At 42.7% G+C, this 15,945-nt stretch overlaps 4 protein-coding genes across 9 annotated transcripts; 2 read left to right on the top strand and 2 right to left on the bottom strand.

The window, feature by feature from the left end:
* Positions 1-895: 895 nt before the first annotated feature.
* Positions 896-10,157, bottom strand: LOC108107927 (xenotropic and polytropic retrovirus receptor 1). Of its 2 annotated transcripts, XM_017215751.1 has the most exons (7): positions 9,762-10,157; positions 4,327-4,667; positions 2,732-3,920; positions 2,103-2,297; positions 1,717-1,886; positions 1,296-1,538; positions 896-1,175 (listed from the first exon to the last, which is right to left on the bottom strand). In XM_017215751.1, exons 2-7 carry the CDS (start codon positions 4,393-4,395, stop codon positions 1,026-1,028), a joined length of 2,016 nt encoding a protein of 671 aa, XP_017071240.1. In that variant the 5' UTR covers positions 4,396-4,667; positions 9,762-10,157; the 3' UTR covers positions 896-1,025. The 2 variants fall into 2 exon arrangements, with proteins under 2 accessions (XP_017071240.1, XP_017071239.1); XM_017215750.1 differs by lacking the exon at positions 9,762-10,157 and having other exon boundaries at positions 4,327-5,154.
* On the top strand, positions 5,910-6,992 carry LOC108107930 (motile sperm domain-containing protein 2). Its single transcript, XM_017215759.1, has 3 exons — positions 5,910-6,181; positions 6,244-6,729; positions 6,784-6,992. Exons 1-3 carry the CDS (start codon positions 6,094-6,096, stop codon positions 6,933-6,935), a joined length of 726 nt encoding a protein of 241 aa, XP_017071248.1. The 5' UTR covers positions 5,910-6,093; the 3' UTR covers positions 6,936-6,992.
* LOC108107929 (motile sperm domain-containing protein 2) lies at positions 7,152-13,695 on the top strand. 4 transcript variants are annotated; one of them, XM_017215755.2, is made up of 7 exons: positions 7,283-7,630; positions 8,420-8,905; positions 9,031-9,254; positions 11,622-11,694; positions 11,946-12,049; positions 12,109-12,441; positions 12,501-13,695. In XM_017215755.2, exons 1-7 carry the CDS (start codon positions 7,540-7,542, stop codon positions 12,678-12,680), a joined length of 1,491 nt encoding a protein of 496 aa, XP_017071244.1. In that variant the 5' UTR covers positions 7,283-7,539; the 3' UTR covers positions 12,681-13,695. The 4 variants fall into 4 exon arrangements, with proteins under 4 accessions (XP_017071245.1, XP_017071244.1, XP_017071247.1 ...); XM_017215758.2 differs by lacking the exons at positions 7,283-7,630; positions 8,420-8,905; positions 9,031-9,254 and adding an exon at positions 10,266-10,525; XM_017215757.2 differs by lacking the exons at positions 7,283-7,630; positions 8,420-8,905; positions 9,031-9,254 and adding an exon at positions 11,157-11,303.
* Positions 13,603-15,921, bottom strand: LOC108107928 (regulator of chromosome condensation). Of its 2 annotated transcripts, XM_017215754.1 has the most exons (4): positions 15,830-15,921; positions 15,711-15,769; positions 14,940-15,638; positions 13,603-14,882 (listed from the first exon to the last, which is right to left on the bottom strand). In XM_017215754.1, the coding sequence occupies exons 3-4, from the start codon at positions 15,601-15,603 to the stop codon at positions 14,005-14,007; spliced, it is 1,542 nt and encodes a 513-aa protein (XP_017071243.1). In that variant the 5' UTR covers positions 15,604-15,638; positions 15,711-15,769; positions 15,830-15,921; the 3' UTR covers positions 13,603-14,004. The 2 variants fall into 2 exon arrangements, with proteins under 2 accessions (XP_017071243.1, XP_017071241.1); XM_017215752.1 differs by lacking the exon at positions 15,830-15,921 and having other exon boundaries at positions 15,711-15,821.
* Between the last annotated feature and the right edge of the window lie 24 nt (positions 15,922-15,945).

The raw sequence follows: 15,945 nt of genomic DNA on the forward strand, positions 1-15,945 counted from the left end.
ACAACTTGCTGAGTTTTGCTTTCGCGTTATTAAATTGAGAACATATTAAATCCAACAATCATTTATTATCGCCATTTGTCCCCGAAAGACCGCAAAAGTGTGGTTGAGTAAATCACATTGAATTCTTAGTGGTCAGTTTGTAGACAAAATTAATCGAGAATTTAACAAAAATATTTGTTTGTCAACCTCAAAAAAGAATTATCATAATGCAGGATTTCTGATAAAACATAATCAGCAGGGAGCAGAAGTCCTTCAAAGTTTTATTAAATAATTACAGTGAGTCGAAGCTGGGGAAAACCTCACAAAAACCAATCAATCAATCACTATTTGTGCAGCTGCGAGCGGGACCTTTCCAACTCCCAGAGGTAACCCACGGTGAAATACATCAAATTTGTTTGTCAACATCAGCTACCATTGAAATTTTTGATCAGAATTTATTATGCAAAATGGGAATCGTTTTAATATATTGAAAAATAATCAAATAGAAATTCCAAGAAACGTAGCTGAAACCAAAAATAAACAAAGAGACAGTTGCTTTCTAATCGATGGTCATTCCTTTTTATGATTTTGGACACATCATCAAAACATATCAAACGTCATGCATACGCTGTTGTGTCATCAATAATTACGTATGCTAACGTTTACGTAAATTTGCCATGACTACCACAACAAGCCACTGGAAAGCATGGTTCGGCGAATGTATTTTTAGGCACCCAAAATGCCAGACCCAAATAGAACTGAAGTTGGGCCAAAGTTTATTGTTCAACAGTCACGAGAATTGAACTTGTGTTTATCATCAATCGCCATCATTGCCTCCAACACCCACTCCACCCACATATCATATGTAGATGACGCTGGAAAATAGAGTTCCTCGAACTTTCTTGCTCACATTTGGCAAAAACAATGACATTTTTGTGGACCATTTGTTCATTGTCCGAAAATGCAACTGCAGTGCTTTATTAGCATGAACTTAAAATTTGTGCACATAGAGAGATGTTTATTGGGTAACCCAATTGGTTTCCCAACTAAGAACAGAGGTCCTCGATGGATTCCCCTTGAAGGAGCAGCCGCTGCTCCTGTTTGTTCTTCTTGGTTGCGGATTTGCCGCCTGCGGCCTTTCCACGCCTTCGATTCAACACGCCATCCGTCTCGTCCATCATGCGTAGAATCGTTGTCTGAAATTCAAGGTAAACAAGGTTGGGGTAAACTTAATTGATGTTTTCTGTGAAAACTATGTTAACGTATAAGTTATTTATAAAATAAATGGTATTTTTAGACAAATTATTTTCACCCACCTGATCTGAGCAATCCATTGGTGCCACCGATATATCCCTTACAGCCCTGAATTTGCCAACGTTGTTGAGATGCTCGTTCTCTAATCGAAAATAATTCCAAATGAAGCGACGGAAAACCTCAAGGGGACTGAGAATGGTCATCATCACGTCGCCCTCAATGTAGCCGGCCTCAATTAGACTCATGGAGAGGGTCCAGCTGAAGCGCAGTATTAAATCCTCAATTATGCCAAAATAGTAGAACCACTGAGGACCGAAAAAGTAAGAGAAACCCAAAAGACAGAGATAATGAACGCTTTGAAAGATTGTTTTACGTGCCGTTTGCCCAAATATTTATCGTGGCCATTATTTGTGGGGGTTACTCTGCCACTCTATACCTCCAAATAAAAAAAAAAGAAGAAAAACACTACCCATCCGGACTCACCGTCGATGAATAAACGATTTCCTCACGCAAGAATCGATTGTCGCCGGCCTTCGAGTCGAACAGGCCCCAGTCCATTTTAATGTCCCATGTGTAGGCGTAGCAGGATGAGAAGATGGCCGCCGTAATCCAGCAGTAGAACCAGGGATTCTCTTTGGACAGTGGATAGGTATCTGAAAATCAAGAAACAATCGAGTGAGTGTGGGCTTGGAGATGCACGTGCCCTCCTGCCAAATACAATCTACATGAATTTTCGGCCATGAAGATGGCACTAATTGGCACTGGACCGTAAACAGCACGCATAATGTATATATATGTATATATATTTGTACTTGCGGTGACGTTGGTGTGCCCTAATGAACTCACGCCCGCATAATGAATCCACTTACCCGTGGTCGTGTGATATTTGTGGGCAAATATCACCACAAAGAAGGATGTTGCATACTTGGCTGCGTTGACCAGATGCGGAAACGACTCCTTTGTGTCGCGGTATCTGCGGATGCACTGAGCGAACCGGAAGTAGGCAGGCAAAATGGCAACAATGGGATGCAGCAGAGACACATACTCCACACAGTGACTGGCAGCTGTTGCATAAATAAAACAATGTCGGTAAATTAACCACTTTGTACTTCTATAATTATATCAGGACGACAATTCTCGGTACTGAATTCACATTTTAAATGCTGTTGAATGTTGTTGGCTTTGCACTTTTCTCATTTGTAAACTGATTTAAAATGCGAAAAGTTTTTAACCAGAATTGGGGAGAAAAGTACGAACCGAATTGTTTACTTTTCGTGGTAATAAAATTGCTCCCGGAAATTTTGTGTTAAGTACTTTTGAGATGGAAATGGAAAAATAATAATAGCACTCTTTATGAATGTAATGCAAACTAAAATGGAAAAATGTGAAACAGATTTTACTAGAAGATGTAAGTAAGTAGTAGAAGTAGTAAGTAAGAAAGATTAAGGGCCATTTTCCCCTTATCAAGGTATATATATATATATCAAGGTCAACTCACCCTTTCCAGCTTTGTGCCACGTGGGACTTCGACCGAAGAAACAAATCAAGAATGGTATATCCAGAAAGGCTGGCACCATACTATTCAGCTGATCTGCCAGCCAGAAATCGGCAAAGTTTACAAAACAGAATGGAGCCATGATAACTCTTAGCAGTACCCTTAAGGCCCAATATCTGGCCTCGTGATGAAACGTCTTTGTGGGATTGAGCAAAAAGGCACCCATTAAAGTGTAGAGGCAAAGTGGAGCTGCATACTGCGGGATGCCCAATGGATCGCAGAAGATGTAACTCAGCACGCAGCAAGCCCAGATAACGCCAAACACCGATGCCACCTCCATGATATTCTGCTCGGACAGGTGATTGCGAGGATCCAATTCAAAGATAAGTACATGATTCACACCCGACGATCTCCATCCGTAGACATTGACGCCCCAAAGGAAAAGGCATTCGATAATGAGGAATGGAGCTCGGAACATCCTCATACCAGCCCGCCAATTCTCTCCAAATCCATAGAACATGGCAGCGATCACAACCGTAATGAAGAGGACAACAAAGGCGCCGGAGAAGAGACCCACTTTAAAGGTGGTCCACGGACTCTGCTGCTCACCGAGTGGTGGCACTCGTAACCGCTTCATGGCTCTTTGCCGATCACCACCCTCGATGTCCTGGGTAACAGCCTGCTCCGTTTCCTGGATCAACCGATCGATGTCTTTGTTGGTGTAAAAATGTGCTGCCTCCACGTGATCAGTGCGCCAACGTGCACCATAGTCTACGCTCAGCAGCTTGTCGTGCTTCTTAAGTATCTTACGGAAACCCGTGAAGTTCAGGTTCTGATAGTTCTGGAGCAGAATGAGTCCCAGATAAAATTCACTAAATGCCAACTTGAGATCCTGTATCTTACGCGCCGGCACATTCTTCTTGCCAAGCGGTGTCCGCCTCTTCCATGCTGGTTGTTTCTTCGGATGACCCATTTCCAGGGCCTCTGTTAATTCGCTTCGCAGACTGCCATATTTGCGTGTCGCCTCGGCCATCTTTTCCGAGTAGAATGTGTTGATCTTGGCCAGCTCCTTATCGCAATAGTGAAAGAACTCCTCATCGAATTTGGCAAAGTATCGGGTCACCATCTCGCGCTCTACCAGCTCAGCGGATGGTGATTGTTCGATGGCTGCATATAGCATGGCTTTCATTTCCTAAAGGAATGAAAATAGAACCCATTAGTATATACTTTTTTAATTAAAAAAAAAAAATAATAAGTAATAAATTCCTTTCAGACTTAGGACCTAGATTTTTGGTCATCATTGTATTTATATCTCTCTCGCTCATCTTTGCCTTTGTTTTCTTTGCCTTCTTCTCTCGTCCGCCCTTCTCTCCATCCCTTTCCGATTTGTTTACGTCTAAGGAGAGCACAACACAGAATGTGCGCTCAACAGGGCGCATGCGCGTTGAAAGCTCCACAATTTGACAGTTGGCCAAGCAGCTGATGTGGCACGTGACGTCACAGCTGGCAGAATGACAGCGGGAAAAGCACACTCGTCCGTGTATCTACACGGATACAGATTTTTCCGCACATTGGTGTGACATTTTATCGGCACTCACCTCATAGTTAATATACTGCTTTCGCCACTCGGGCGTTATGTGGGCTGTAAGGTGCTCGGCGAACTTCATCTCAGGGGATTTTAGGGGACTCTCAAAACTGGCTGAAATGCATCCGCATCCGGATAAATAGCGAGGAAGTGGTCGCAGTCCAAACGCACGTTTTCACGTAAACAACACAACTGGGCCAGAACAGCCAACAGCGAAAGTTCTTGGATGTCCGCTGACGGATGGGATGATGGTCCAAATGGCGGGGGACACGGTTAAGGAGGTATCGAGCTTTCGATATGTAAATGGCATCGGTTTTGTTATTGTCAGCTCTTTCTTCTCCTCTCCTCTCCTCACTCGGTTTCAATGTCAACAATAACAAAAGCGCAACATGAATGAATTTAGATTTTAAATTGATTAGGATTGATTAATTATTTGAATTTGTGAATTGGATAACTTATTAATACTTAATTGATGTTTTAGCCGAAAGTTTTTTAGTTATGATTGTTAATTATTGGAATTCGAAATATCAAACTACAGCTAGTTAACAAATAATTACCAAACCATTTTCCTAAAAACCAGTAAAGTCAATTAAACAGTAATTGCTAGTTAAAATAAAATAAGTTACTTATTTTACTTAGAACAGTCAAAAAATCGATTTTCTAAATAAAAATCTATCGATAATACCTTAAAACTAACAACAACTTAATAATAAAAAAAATAAAGAAGAGCAATGAAAATACGAATGACTATAACCAGTACGTATATTGTCCACTTAAATTAGTTATTTATAACCATAAGGTTTCATAAACATTTAAACTGGTTCCTAGTTAACCAATTTATATCCGACTATTTTTTACTTATAACCATGAGCCATTAAAACAACGGAACAAAAGTCAAACAATAACGATGACAATTATAATTAGTATATATGAAATCCCACTAACTTATAAAACAAAGTTCATAAGGTTGATAAGATTACCATTTTTCTATTTTCCCACAGAAATAAACCTACACTTGTGCATACATGATACATGTATATGCATGAATGTAATTGATAAATCAATCTTGTTATGCGAATCAAAAAAAATTACTGTAATTTTAGCCAAACCCTGCCTGTTAGATATCCATTACAGCCACCGCAATCATATCCGCCTGCTATTTGAAGGGGAATAGTTCAGCTTAGTAGACCTAGCTTGCTACTTAAAATCCAGGCAAGCCACAAGGAATTTCTACGCCCCCTATTAAAGATAGATATACGAGTAAGAAGCCAGTGGAGACGTCATATATCGCAAAGAAAACCACAGCAAGAACCATAAAAGTTCCCTAAGAATCGCCTCCATAAGAACCATAAACATTACCAGTTCCCCAGTTTGTTCCGCTTATCGCAATTGACGGTGGCCCCTTCGTTTTGCCCCCCAGATTGTCTTATTTTCTCAATATTGATTAAAGAACGGGCGGGTGTGTGGTTGCCTCTGCCATTGCCGGGCCCCCCACCCGCATTGAGTCATTTACATGATCGTCTGGAAAGCAGAGCACAATTGGTTTGGAGAACAACTGAAAACGCTCTCGGCGAGCGAGCCGACAAGCGTTTGGGGTAGAGTTGTCAGTCGTTGATTAGCCCGCTGACTGCTCAGTCATCACGCTCTCAGATTAAGAATACTTCCTCTTAGAGCTCGGGAAACATTTTCAAATACCTATAAAAAGGGGTAGATAAGGAATTCATATAAAAGCCAACTGCAGGGAATATTTCAGTTAGTTCAGGCAAAACCAAGCAGCAACATGCCTTCAGATCAGGATCCCACTGCCGAGCAGATTAGCCAAGTCAAGACTAGCATTCTCCAGAAACTGGAGAAAGAGCCACCAGCAGGTAAGCCACTTCAACAAAATTAGTCGCATCTAATCTGAAGTTTATATATATTCTCAAAATAGAACCTTTCCATCCGAACGATCTGAAGCGAATTACCGAGAGTGACCTATGGATCACCAAACTTTTGCAGGTGTACGACTTCGATGTAGAGAAGTGCATCACCAGATTGTGGGATAACCTTGCCTGGCGTAAGAGTTTCGGAGTGTATGACATCAACGAGACGAACTTAAACCAGGAATATCTGAACGATGGCTCCATCTTTGTCCATAACAAGGATAAGGACGGAAAACCTTTGCTGATCTTGACCATTAACATGCACTCGAAGAGCCGGAATCTAGATGATCTCCTGCGAATCATTGTCTTCTGGATTGAGAAGGTGCAGCGCGAAACTAACCTGGATAAGATGACCATTTTTATGGATATGACTGGCACGGGGCTGAGTAACTTGGACCTGGACTTCACCAAGGGTATTATTGGAATGATTGAGACCAAATATCCCTATGTGCCGAATTATATTCTTGTCCACGACTTGCCTTTTCTGTTGAATGGTATGATTTTAACTTTCTCATTTAAAAACTAAATAATAATTTTATTTTATTTAGCTGCCTTTAAAGTTGTGAAGACCTTCCTGCCCGCTGAAGCATTGAAGATTCTTAAGGTTACCACGAAGAAGGATCTTGACCAGTATGTGGACAAGGAAAACAGTCTTAAACTCTGGGGCGGTAATGACGATTATGTTTACAAATTTGCCTAAAATTGCCTTAAACTTTGTATGATAGTGTAAATAATAATACGATATTTATTGACCGGATTTGGCTTTGCTTATTTACTCCAGCGAAAAGCTTCGAAAGCTTTTCGGTTATACTTCCACTCAAGCATTTTGGAGGTAATTGTAATGCAAGTGATATACACCCCAAACGATCACGTTCCATTGCAGCAGTGGGCGAGCGGGTGGATGGGTTTGCCCTTTTGGGAGGCCCATTATAGTACCGCGAAGAACCAGGTGCTCCACATTCAATCCGTACGCCACCCGACTGCCAACGATCGAGGCGATGTGTTCGTATGTATCTAAATCCACCGATCGTGTCGACACCGTTAGTCGTTTATTCAGTTAGCCGTACACGCTCGTGGAACGCACTTGGATAGCTCGCATAATTCCCGCTTGTACATGATAACCCTGCCTATTGTACCTTCACCTGTGTTCCGAGTCAAGCAAATCTAATCGCAGTGAAAGTGGATTTCTGATTAGGCGCCATCCGATAGGAACTTCATAGTCCCCCCTTCGATTGGAATTAAACTCTAATGTTTAGTTGGCCCGCAGTTTTCGTTCTGATCGAGTGTGAAATATAGCTTGCAGCATGGGCATCAAGGTCAAGGAGACGACCCCCGAACAAATCGAGGAGCTGCGCGAAAAGTTCAACAACAAATATGCCTCATCACCTCCAGCAGGTGAGATAATCCAGCAAAAAAGAAAAAAACACTTAAACGCTACAAAGTGCAACGTTCGTTAGCTAGCGAAACTAATAAATTCGGTTTATGGTCTCGTATATTCCCACAGTTGACAGGTTTTAATCGTTAATTACCAGAGATATATATAGCAGTGTTCTGACAATAGTTTGTTTATATGAATCATTCTGCTTGGCTTATTTGTAGTGCAAATTCTCCAATTAGTAAGTGCATAAATTAAACAGCCCTGCCTAGCTCAACGATTACGCTGGCTTAAGTGCACTCCAGCGAAAGCTTTGAACTTGAGACTTAAGCTATAGATACTCGTACTTAAACACCTATACTCGTATATAGAAATGGGGAAGGTAAGGCATTTAGTATACGGACTTCCGTATAATCAGCAAAGGCAAAAGGTTAAGTACATGAGGCCAAAGATTAGACCAAACCGAATGGTTTATAATGAAAATGAAGAGTTTTTTTTATTTCTTTTCTAAAATAAAAAGCACTCGAACCAACACTTGTACCTTATGTTGTTATCAATCTGTTCCTTATCTCCTCCAAATTTCAATGGTGGCACCTCTTAAGTAAACAAAGATTACGAACAGAATTGCATAGATTAATGCTCTTCAATGTGAAACTATGGGTTGTGCCATAAAAGAGCAGAGATAAGCCCGTGTAATCGATTGGAATTTACTATCTCCACAGAGCATTTTCTTAAGCTCTATCGCTATCGCATAATCCACAGATAAGATTCCAATAATCTTTTTATTTCTTTACATGATCCACTGTCAGCACCCTTCCATCCAACCGATATCGATCGCATTCGTAATGATCACCTTTGGCTACAGAGATTCCTGGAAATGCATGATCTCGACATAGAGGCGTCCTTTAACAAATTGTGGGACACCTGTGTCTGGCGCCAGTCATATGGGGCTAATGATCTCAACGAGAGCCAGCTGAACCAGGAGTACCTGAAAGAGGGATCGGTCTTTGTACACAGCACAGATGTCGATGGCAAGCCCTTGTTGATATTCCGTGTTAAACTGCATAGTAAATCCAAGAATCTGGATGAGCTGATTCGCGTCGTGGTTTATTGGGTGGAAAGAACTCAGAGAGAGCAGCACTTGACCCAACTGACCATATTCTTTGACATGGCGGGCACGGGATTGGCTACCATGGATCTGGACTTTGTGAAACGCATTGTGGAGACATTTAAGCAATACTATCCTAATACTCTGAATTATATTTTGGTATATGAACTGGCCTGGGTACTAAATGGTAAGTACTATAAACAATTATTGATGACAATCTAGATATAAATCTAAAATCCTTTCATATTCAACTTTGAACTTCTCTCAAAACATCAACCGTGACCATGACTTCTTGTTAATCCTTTTTTCTAGCTGCTTTTAAGGTCATCAAAGCCCTGTTGCCACCAAAAGCGGTTGAGATTTTAAAAATGATATCGAAAAAGGACATTAGCCAGTACATAACCAAGGACAACAGCCTGGCCAGCTGGGGTGGCGAGGATAACTATGAATTTAGCTTCGTGCCGGAGGCCAAACAGGTTTCACCCAAACCGGTGGCCGCCAATGCCGGCGATGATGAGCAGTTCGCGGACAAGAAGGTGAGTAGCAGGGATGGGTGGCAGATACAGGTACACATAGTAGTACCATCAATAGACACAACCAACAACAGACAAAATCTCGAGCGGTATTCGCCTGTCGGGCGTGTTCCTTGTGACATGGCTGCACCCGGAAGGAGACGGTCCCTCGGTCGGTTAATTGCTTTTTCCAAAACCTCACGCGAACCTCCTCACGGCGCTTTCTCCATAATTGATTCACATTCTTGGGACGTATTGATTTAGGGTGCGCTGTTTGCGTGTCCTGCGTGAGTTGCCTGTCCCCAACTGACCACTAAGCTTACCTAAGCGAGGGTCTGTCCCAGTACACTGAGGGAACATTAGAGTAAAGCTATAGAAACTGGATTTAATATTCGATTGTTTGTGATTGTTACAAATAATGATATAGACTTTCATATGTTATCAACAGCTTAACTTAAAAATCTATATCCCTTACGATTTTTATCAACAAATTATAAATGTAAAATTTAAGATTACTACTATTTTATTTACCAATGAAGATTTTTCCCAGTGTAGCTGCTCGTTTCACCAGCAGCAGTCTGTGGGCAGAACATTACAGCAGCTATTTATAGTCTTTTATTTGACATATTGCTAAACTTTCGGTTTCTGGCTTGGGTCAGTGGCTATCCGGTCAGTTCGAGGCCCCAAAGCGTTGACCCGTAAAAAGTAGAACACATACACATTTTCACAGGGATTATAACATGTTCTACATATGTATGTGTGTATTTATATCGTATACGTGATGTGTTAATGACTCCCAGAGCGAATATTAATCGGCGAGGCAACTCGAGAATTTCACTCACACTCAAACAACAGCACACACCCACGCAAACATTTTCTTATCACACCCACACGACGTCATCATTCTCTCATTGCAACGGCACTTTCATTTACAGTTTCAGTTCATTTTGCGGCAACAACAAAAAACGGCAGTGGCGACAACAGCTGGAAGAAGCTGATCGACCAAGAGAGCGAGAGAGAGGCGGAGCGAACCGAAAGCTCGCATATTGGGTGTGCTTTTATTTCACTTGTATTTCTACATTCGCGCGAACTAGTCACAAAAATCCACTAAGCAACCTCATTTTATGTTCGTTTTTATTCCAAACTTGTGCTAATCGTCATGGATATTTCCTGTCTATAATTGTTATTAACTAAAAAGCGTCGAGACAAAGGAAAAAATCGGAGGACGGAAGCTGCATTTTTATTGTACCATCTATTGATATTCATTCTTCAAAGTTTTCAACAAAATGCCTAGGGTATGTGTGTGTGTGTGTGCGCAGTACGGTGACCTCTCGCTAAGTGTTCATGTCCATTCAATTGTGCTTAAGAAATATGTGTCAGTCTTTAAACAATCAATAAATCATTTATAAACCATCGAACATTCAAAAGTATTTATTACCCAAGCTGAATTTATCCGGTTAATTATAAGGAATGTGGCCTGCCTGTCATCATGATCATGAGTGCGTTACGTGGAAGCCCAAACAAAAGCACAACAAACCCGAAACGGATCGAATTGTCTTGCCATTCAAGACGATTATTTTACCTTGCATATTTTTCCTTGTTTTGTGCTAAAATGACAACTGTTGTTTGTTCAGTTTAAATTCAGGAAAAGGTATTGTTTTAAATTACTGTCCATTTGTGAGCAAAAAGAACCAATGAAATGAACCACTAAGCCCGGCTTATGAGGCAATTTAAATTTTATTTCAAATTTTTTTTTTTTTTTTTTTCATTAATGCCGAGCTTTATGATAATTTAAAAAAATAAAATTCAAAATATCGTTAAAAAAGTAAAAATATTGCAATGTGCTAACGCGTATTAAGAAATCCCTAAAGCGAAATCGGGAAATCCACCGTTTCAGGGTTGCCAGCTGTTTTTATTTGGGTAAATGCAAATTAAGGGCAGAACGAATCAAAGCAGGAGTCTAAAAGTCCGGCTTTCGTTATATGTTATATATCTGTAGTCCAATTACTGATATAAGCGCGGTGTGGATACTGACATATGTGACCGATGTCTGACCCTGGGCGTTTCAATTACGTGAGTTGGAGATTGCATCCACAGGGCAGCGATAAGGGCAGATCAAACTTATTATTCCAATGCATAAAAGATTTACAAGACACACAGACAACCCACATCCGACAGAAAACCAAATCGAACCAATTCACCTAGCGACCTCCGGTACAAGTGGAACCTTCGCTAATAATGCCAGCTCAAGGGTGCCTAGAATAGTGCGCCGGCTCTTGTAAAAATGACACACAAAAGCACGTTCGAAAGGGGCTGATTAAGGGGGAGGCACCGAACAATCCTACTAACCATAAAAGACGGTCATTTGAACGAGTTCTTTTTAATCGACAGGTCACCTTTGCCAATACCGCTCCCCTGGTGCTCAAGGAGTCTAACATCAACGAGATGCACACTCCATCCGAGGGTAAGAAGTCACCTATTAACATGATTTAATTTAGAATTACTGTATCATTGCATAATGAATAATTTTGGCTTTCTATCAATCGGCACTGCCCATTATGTCATAAATATACAAACTCATTGTGAGCAACGAAGTCGCCTCATTTTAGTTCGTTATTTCATTTACAAAATTCTTGGTCCCCACCAAAATTGAAAATATTCAAAAAGCCCTTATTAATACCAAGCGGGGACCCTTACATTGCTTTCCTTGATTAGGCATGTTGAACATCGATCCAAAGGAGTTTGTCAACTTTAATGCCAAGAATGCAGAGGCCACGCTGAACCTCAAGTCGATTGCCAAGTCAGCTGTGACGTACAAGGTGGGTTAATCATCTAAATATCAAATTCTTACCAAAACCAAAATTCTAAACCTTTTCAGATTCAAACCACATCGCCTGAAAAGTTCCGTGTGCGACCCCGTTGTGGCATTATCCAACCTAACCAGTCGGCCTCTATTAATATATGGCTGAAGTCAGAGCACAAGCTAAGTGAAGAGAGCAAAGACAAGTTCCTGGTGATGGCCATGGTGGCGTCGGGTGGTGAATGCGGTGGCTCTGACGTGGCAGAGATGTGGCGGAACAAATCTCCCACTGCTGTGGATGTGGAGCAGCATCGTTTGGTATGTCGTTTCGAAGAAAGTAAGCCTAAAGCGCCACCGGATTGTCCATCGAAGACCAGCAAGTCTTGCGTGGACAGCAAGAAGTCGGCTATTGTAAGTTCCTTACTAACAACAAACCGAAGAAAATAAATTTTAATATATCTTCATACCAGGGTCATGATCCGGCATCGGCGATGGAACGTCAGTTGGCGTTTACCCAGAACCTGCAATACGTGACGCTGGCACTGTTATTGTTGCTCTTTGCCGGCTTCGGATTTCTGATGTATCAGCAAATGGGACATTCCTCAACCTGTCCCAAATCTACGGCGTATTCGTGCGCCAGGCGCAAATAATATTTACTTTCACCGTGTAATCTGACCAGGCAGGAGCTAAACGATGCCGTTCGCAATAGCCACAATAACGACCACGACTGCAACTGCACGGAGCTAGAGAACTGCGCATGTGCTTTTGACTTGATGGATTTGGGTCTGGACTGTGCCGATATGTTTGACCAATTCGACGGCGAGTGTCTGAATGCCCTGATCAAGACGTATATGCAGCTGTGCCGCAGCTGTCAAGGCAACGGCGATAGGCAGCTGGGCGGTGTTGCGGCTGGCGGTCATTTACTTGGACTCATCGCCTTTGCAAGGAAGCTAGTGCGCGTCGTTCTTTCGCTATCTCTGCTGTGCGGCATCTTGTTTATAAGCTTCTACCTGGGCAGCAACTACGGCGGAAATTCCACCACCATCACCACCTCCCTAGCCACAGTCGACTCAGGCAGAGGTAATCGTCAGCCGTGTTACTACTCGTAGTCAAGCCAAAACCCAGACCTATATAAGACAGGGTGGTTCGATTTGTTTACCAGAAATTGCAATTTGAACGTCAACGATCCCTGCCATCTATATAACAATGTCAGTAGGACAGCCAAATATAAAATCCAGTGTACCTATTTCCCTGGCTTGCATTTCTTAAAAGGTTGAAGGGTCAACTTGAAATTATACCTTTAGTTCTCAGAATTTTCTAAACAGACCTTCGCTCTTGAAGGCCAATACTTTTTACTCCGTTTACTACAAATCGAACCACCCAAAATATATATACATATTTATACATACATCTCTAGATCTATGCTAAGAGTAACAATTTCGTGTTTCTTGATATTATTCGAGTTTCAAGTAAATGGTGTCCCACGCTTACTGCCCCTATCCGTTGTAGCTTTTTGTTGGTAATCTCCCATTCCTCCCCCGCCTGAGCCGAGAAATTATAGAACACTGTGAGTAAGATGTCTTTGTAAATTATATAAACAAATAACGCATAGATTTATGTCGGATTCAAGTTGATTAGTTTGTAAATAAATCTCAATTAGTTTCACTTTGCGTTCAAATACAAATTTACTACGGTTTCGTATTTGTAATTGTTAAACATTTAAATGGGTAGATAAAGAAGATTTCCTCGAAAGGCAGATTTGTAAGATATGAGCGGGGCATCTATTTATCGAAATAATAAGAACTTAACAGGACTCAGTTCGTAAATCTTAACATATTATAAGAAAAACTTGCGATCTATCTTACGAATCCGGACCATGAGTAAACTTTCCTTAAGCGTTAAGTAAGCGTACGGGGGTGCCACTTAATGTGACCAAAAACAAAATGGGAAAAGTCAGCGTATTTATACTCAATCTTATGTCTTTTTTCCGCCTCGCTTGGCAGCCGGCTTCTTGGCCTTCTTGGGAGGGGTAGCCGAAACGGGCTCCTCTTTGGCCTCTTCGTCGGCATCATCCTGCGGCGGCGTCTTGTTCTTCTTACTGCTGCTGCTGGCGGATGCCTTCGCCGGGACATTTTCTTTCTGCTCCTGTTTATCCGACTTTTCGGTCTCCTTTTCGGCATTTTCCTGCTGCGGTGTCTTGTCCTTCTTATTACTGCTGCTACCAGACGGCTTCGCCGGCAAATTCTCCTTCTGCTCCTGTTTATCCGCCTGGACCAAAAAGATGGAATGCTGACCACCGCCGGATGCCAGCAGCATTTGTTTGTTTTGCGTATTCTTACTGACAACCACTACCGGTTCGAGTTCATCGTCACCATCGCCAACACCCAGTTGATTGTTAATGCCGGAGCCCCAGGAATAGAGTTTGCCATCCTCCGAAATGGCATAGGAACAGACTTCGCCACAGCCCACGGACACAATCTTATCGCTCAGTTTCTTTACAAGCGTCGGCTTCTCCACAATATCCTTGACATCACCTAGACCAAGGCGTCCGTACTCTGGACGTCCCACCACCGAGCATTTATCGTCCGTGGTCAGAACGAGTGTGTGATGTTGACCGCCGGAAATATGTCGGATATCTTTGAGTTCCGTCTTAATAGGCGTAAGTGCGAAATCTCTGTTCTTTGTGTCGAAGGCTAGTTGCTTGTAATTGTTCAGCCCGGTGGCCCAGATGACCCCTGTCTGCGATTCCCGCATGAATGTGCAGTAGTTGGTGGCCCAGATGGCTTCGAAGGGTTTGGCCCGCGTGATGATGAGCTGGGTGGGCCGCAGCAAGTCTCGCTTGCCACGACGACCTAGGCGATTATATGGATTAATAAAGATATCTCGGCTGTGTATAGTCGAAGACTTACCCTCTCCAGAAATGGAACGTTCCGATAGCCGGCCCAATTGTCCTTGCTCGGCACAACCCACGGTGAAGATCTTGCCGGCGGTGGTTAGGATAACCAAGTGATCGGAACCTGAGGCGATGCTGCAGCAGACAGTACCTTCCATCAGATCAATGGGTGTCCGCTTGTTTCCATCGATGGTAAGGCCCATGTTGCCGTGCGAGTCTCGGAACGAACCCCAAGCGAAGACGCGTCCATCCTCGAGCAGACAGGCAGAGTGCGAATCTCCCGCCGAAATGGACAATGCCTTGCCGGGCAAATCGATCTGTCCTGGTTTGGATTCGCTGCCATCCTCGCTGGTGTCGCGACCCAGTGCTCCTTCATCATTGCAGCCAAAAGAGTAGATGTCCCCCGTTTTTGTTAGCACTAAGTTGTGCATGCCTCCGGCAACAACATCCACAGCATCAGGGATTCCAGTCACTGGGCTGAGACGCTTGCGCTCCAATATGTCCTCGCCGAGGCCAAGTTGTCCCATATCTCCATTGCCGCAAACCAGCACGTTGCCCAATATGGATTTTCGCTGGGGGAGATCCAAATGGAAGGCGATCCTGGCGCGCTTCGCCTTGGGAGCCTGATGCTCCGACTCGCCGGCATTGTTGTTGTTCGTCAGGGCCTTTCTGCGCGGCATTTTAAGTTGTATTTTCACAATTTTGGTCACCGAAACTGCAAAAATGTGTGTATATAATATATAAGGTTAGGGACGCCGATGATGCCGCTGAAATTTCTTGCACTCACAATGGAAATAATGCCGGTCTCTAGTTCAGCGGGAATTCCACGTTGTCTGGATGGTGTTGCTACGGAGGTTTTGAGACGAGTGAAAACACGGTATGCAATCAATCCTGATTTTGACCTACCTGGGCTGCAGAAAATGCGCGGGAAGCGGTGGCAGCTGGCCTTGGGGTGGGATTCGATTAGCCGATAGGAGCGTCAACTATCGATAGCAGTCATAAAGAAGAGTCTGCTCTTGTAC

Source organism: Drosophila eugracilis, unplaced genomic scaffold (genome assembly GCF_018153835.1).
Source record: "Drosophila eugracilis isolate 14026-0451.02 unplaced genomic scaffold, ASM1815383v1 contig_2088, whole genome shotgun sequence".
In the NCBI taxonomy this organism is placed as follows: Eukaryota; Metazoa; Arthropoda; class Insecta; order Diptera; family Drosophilidae; genus Drosophila; species Drosophila eugracilis.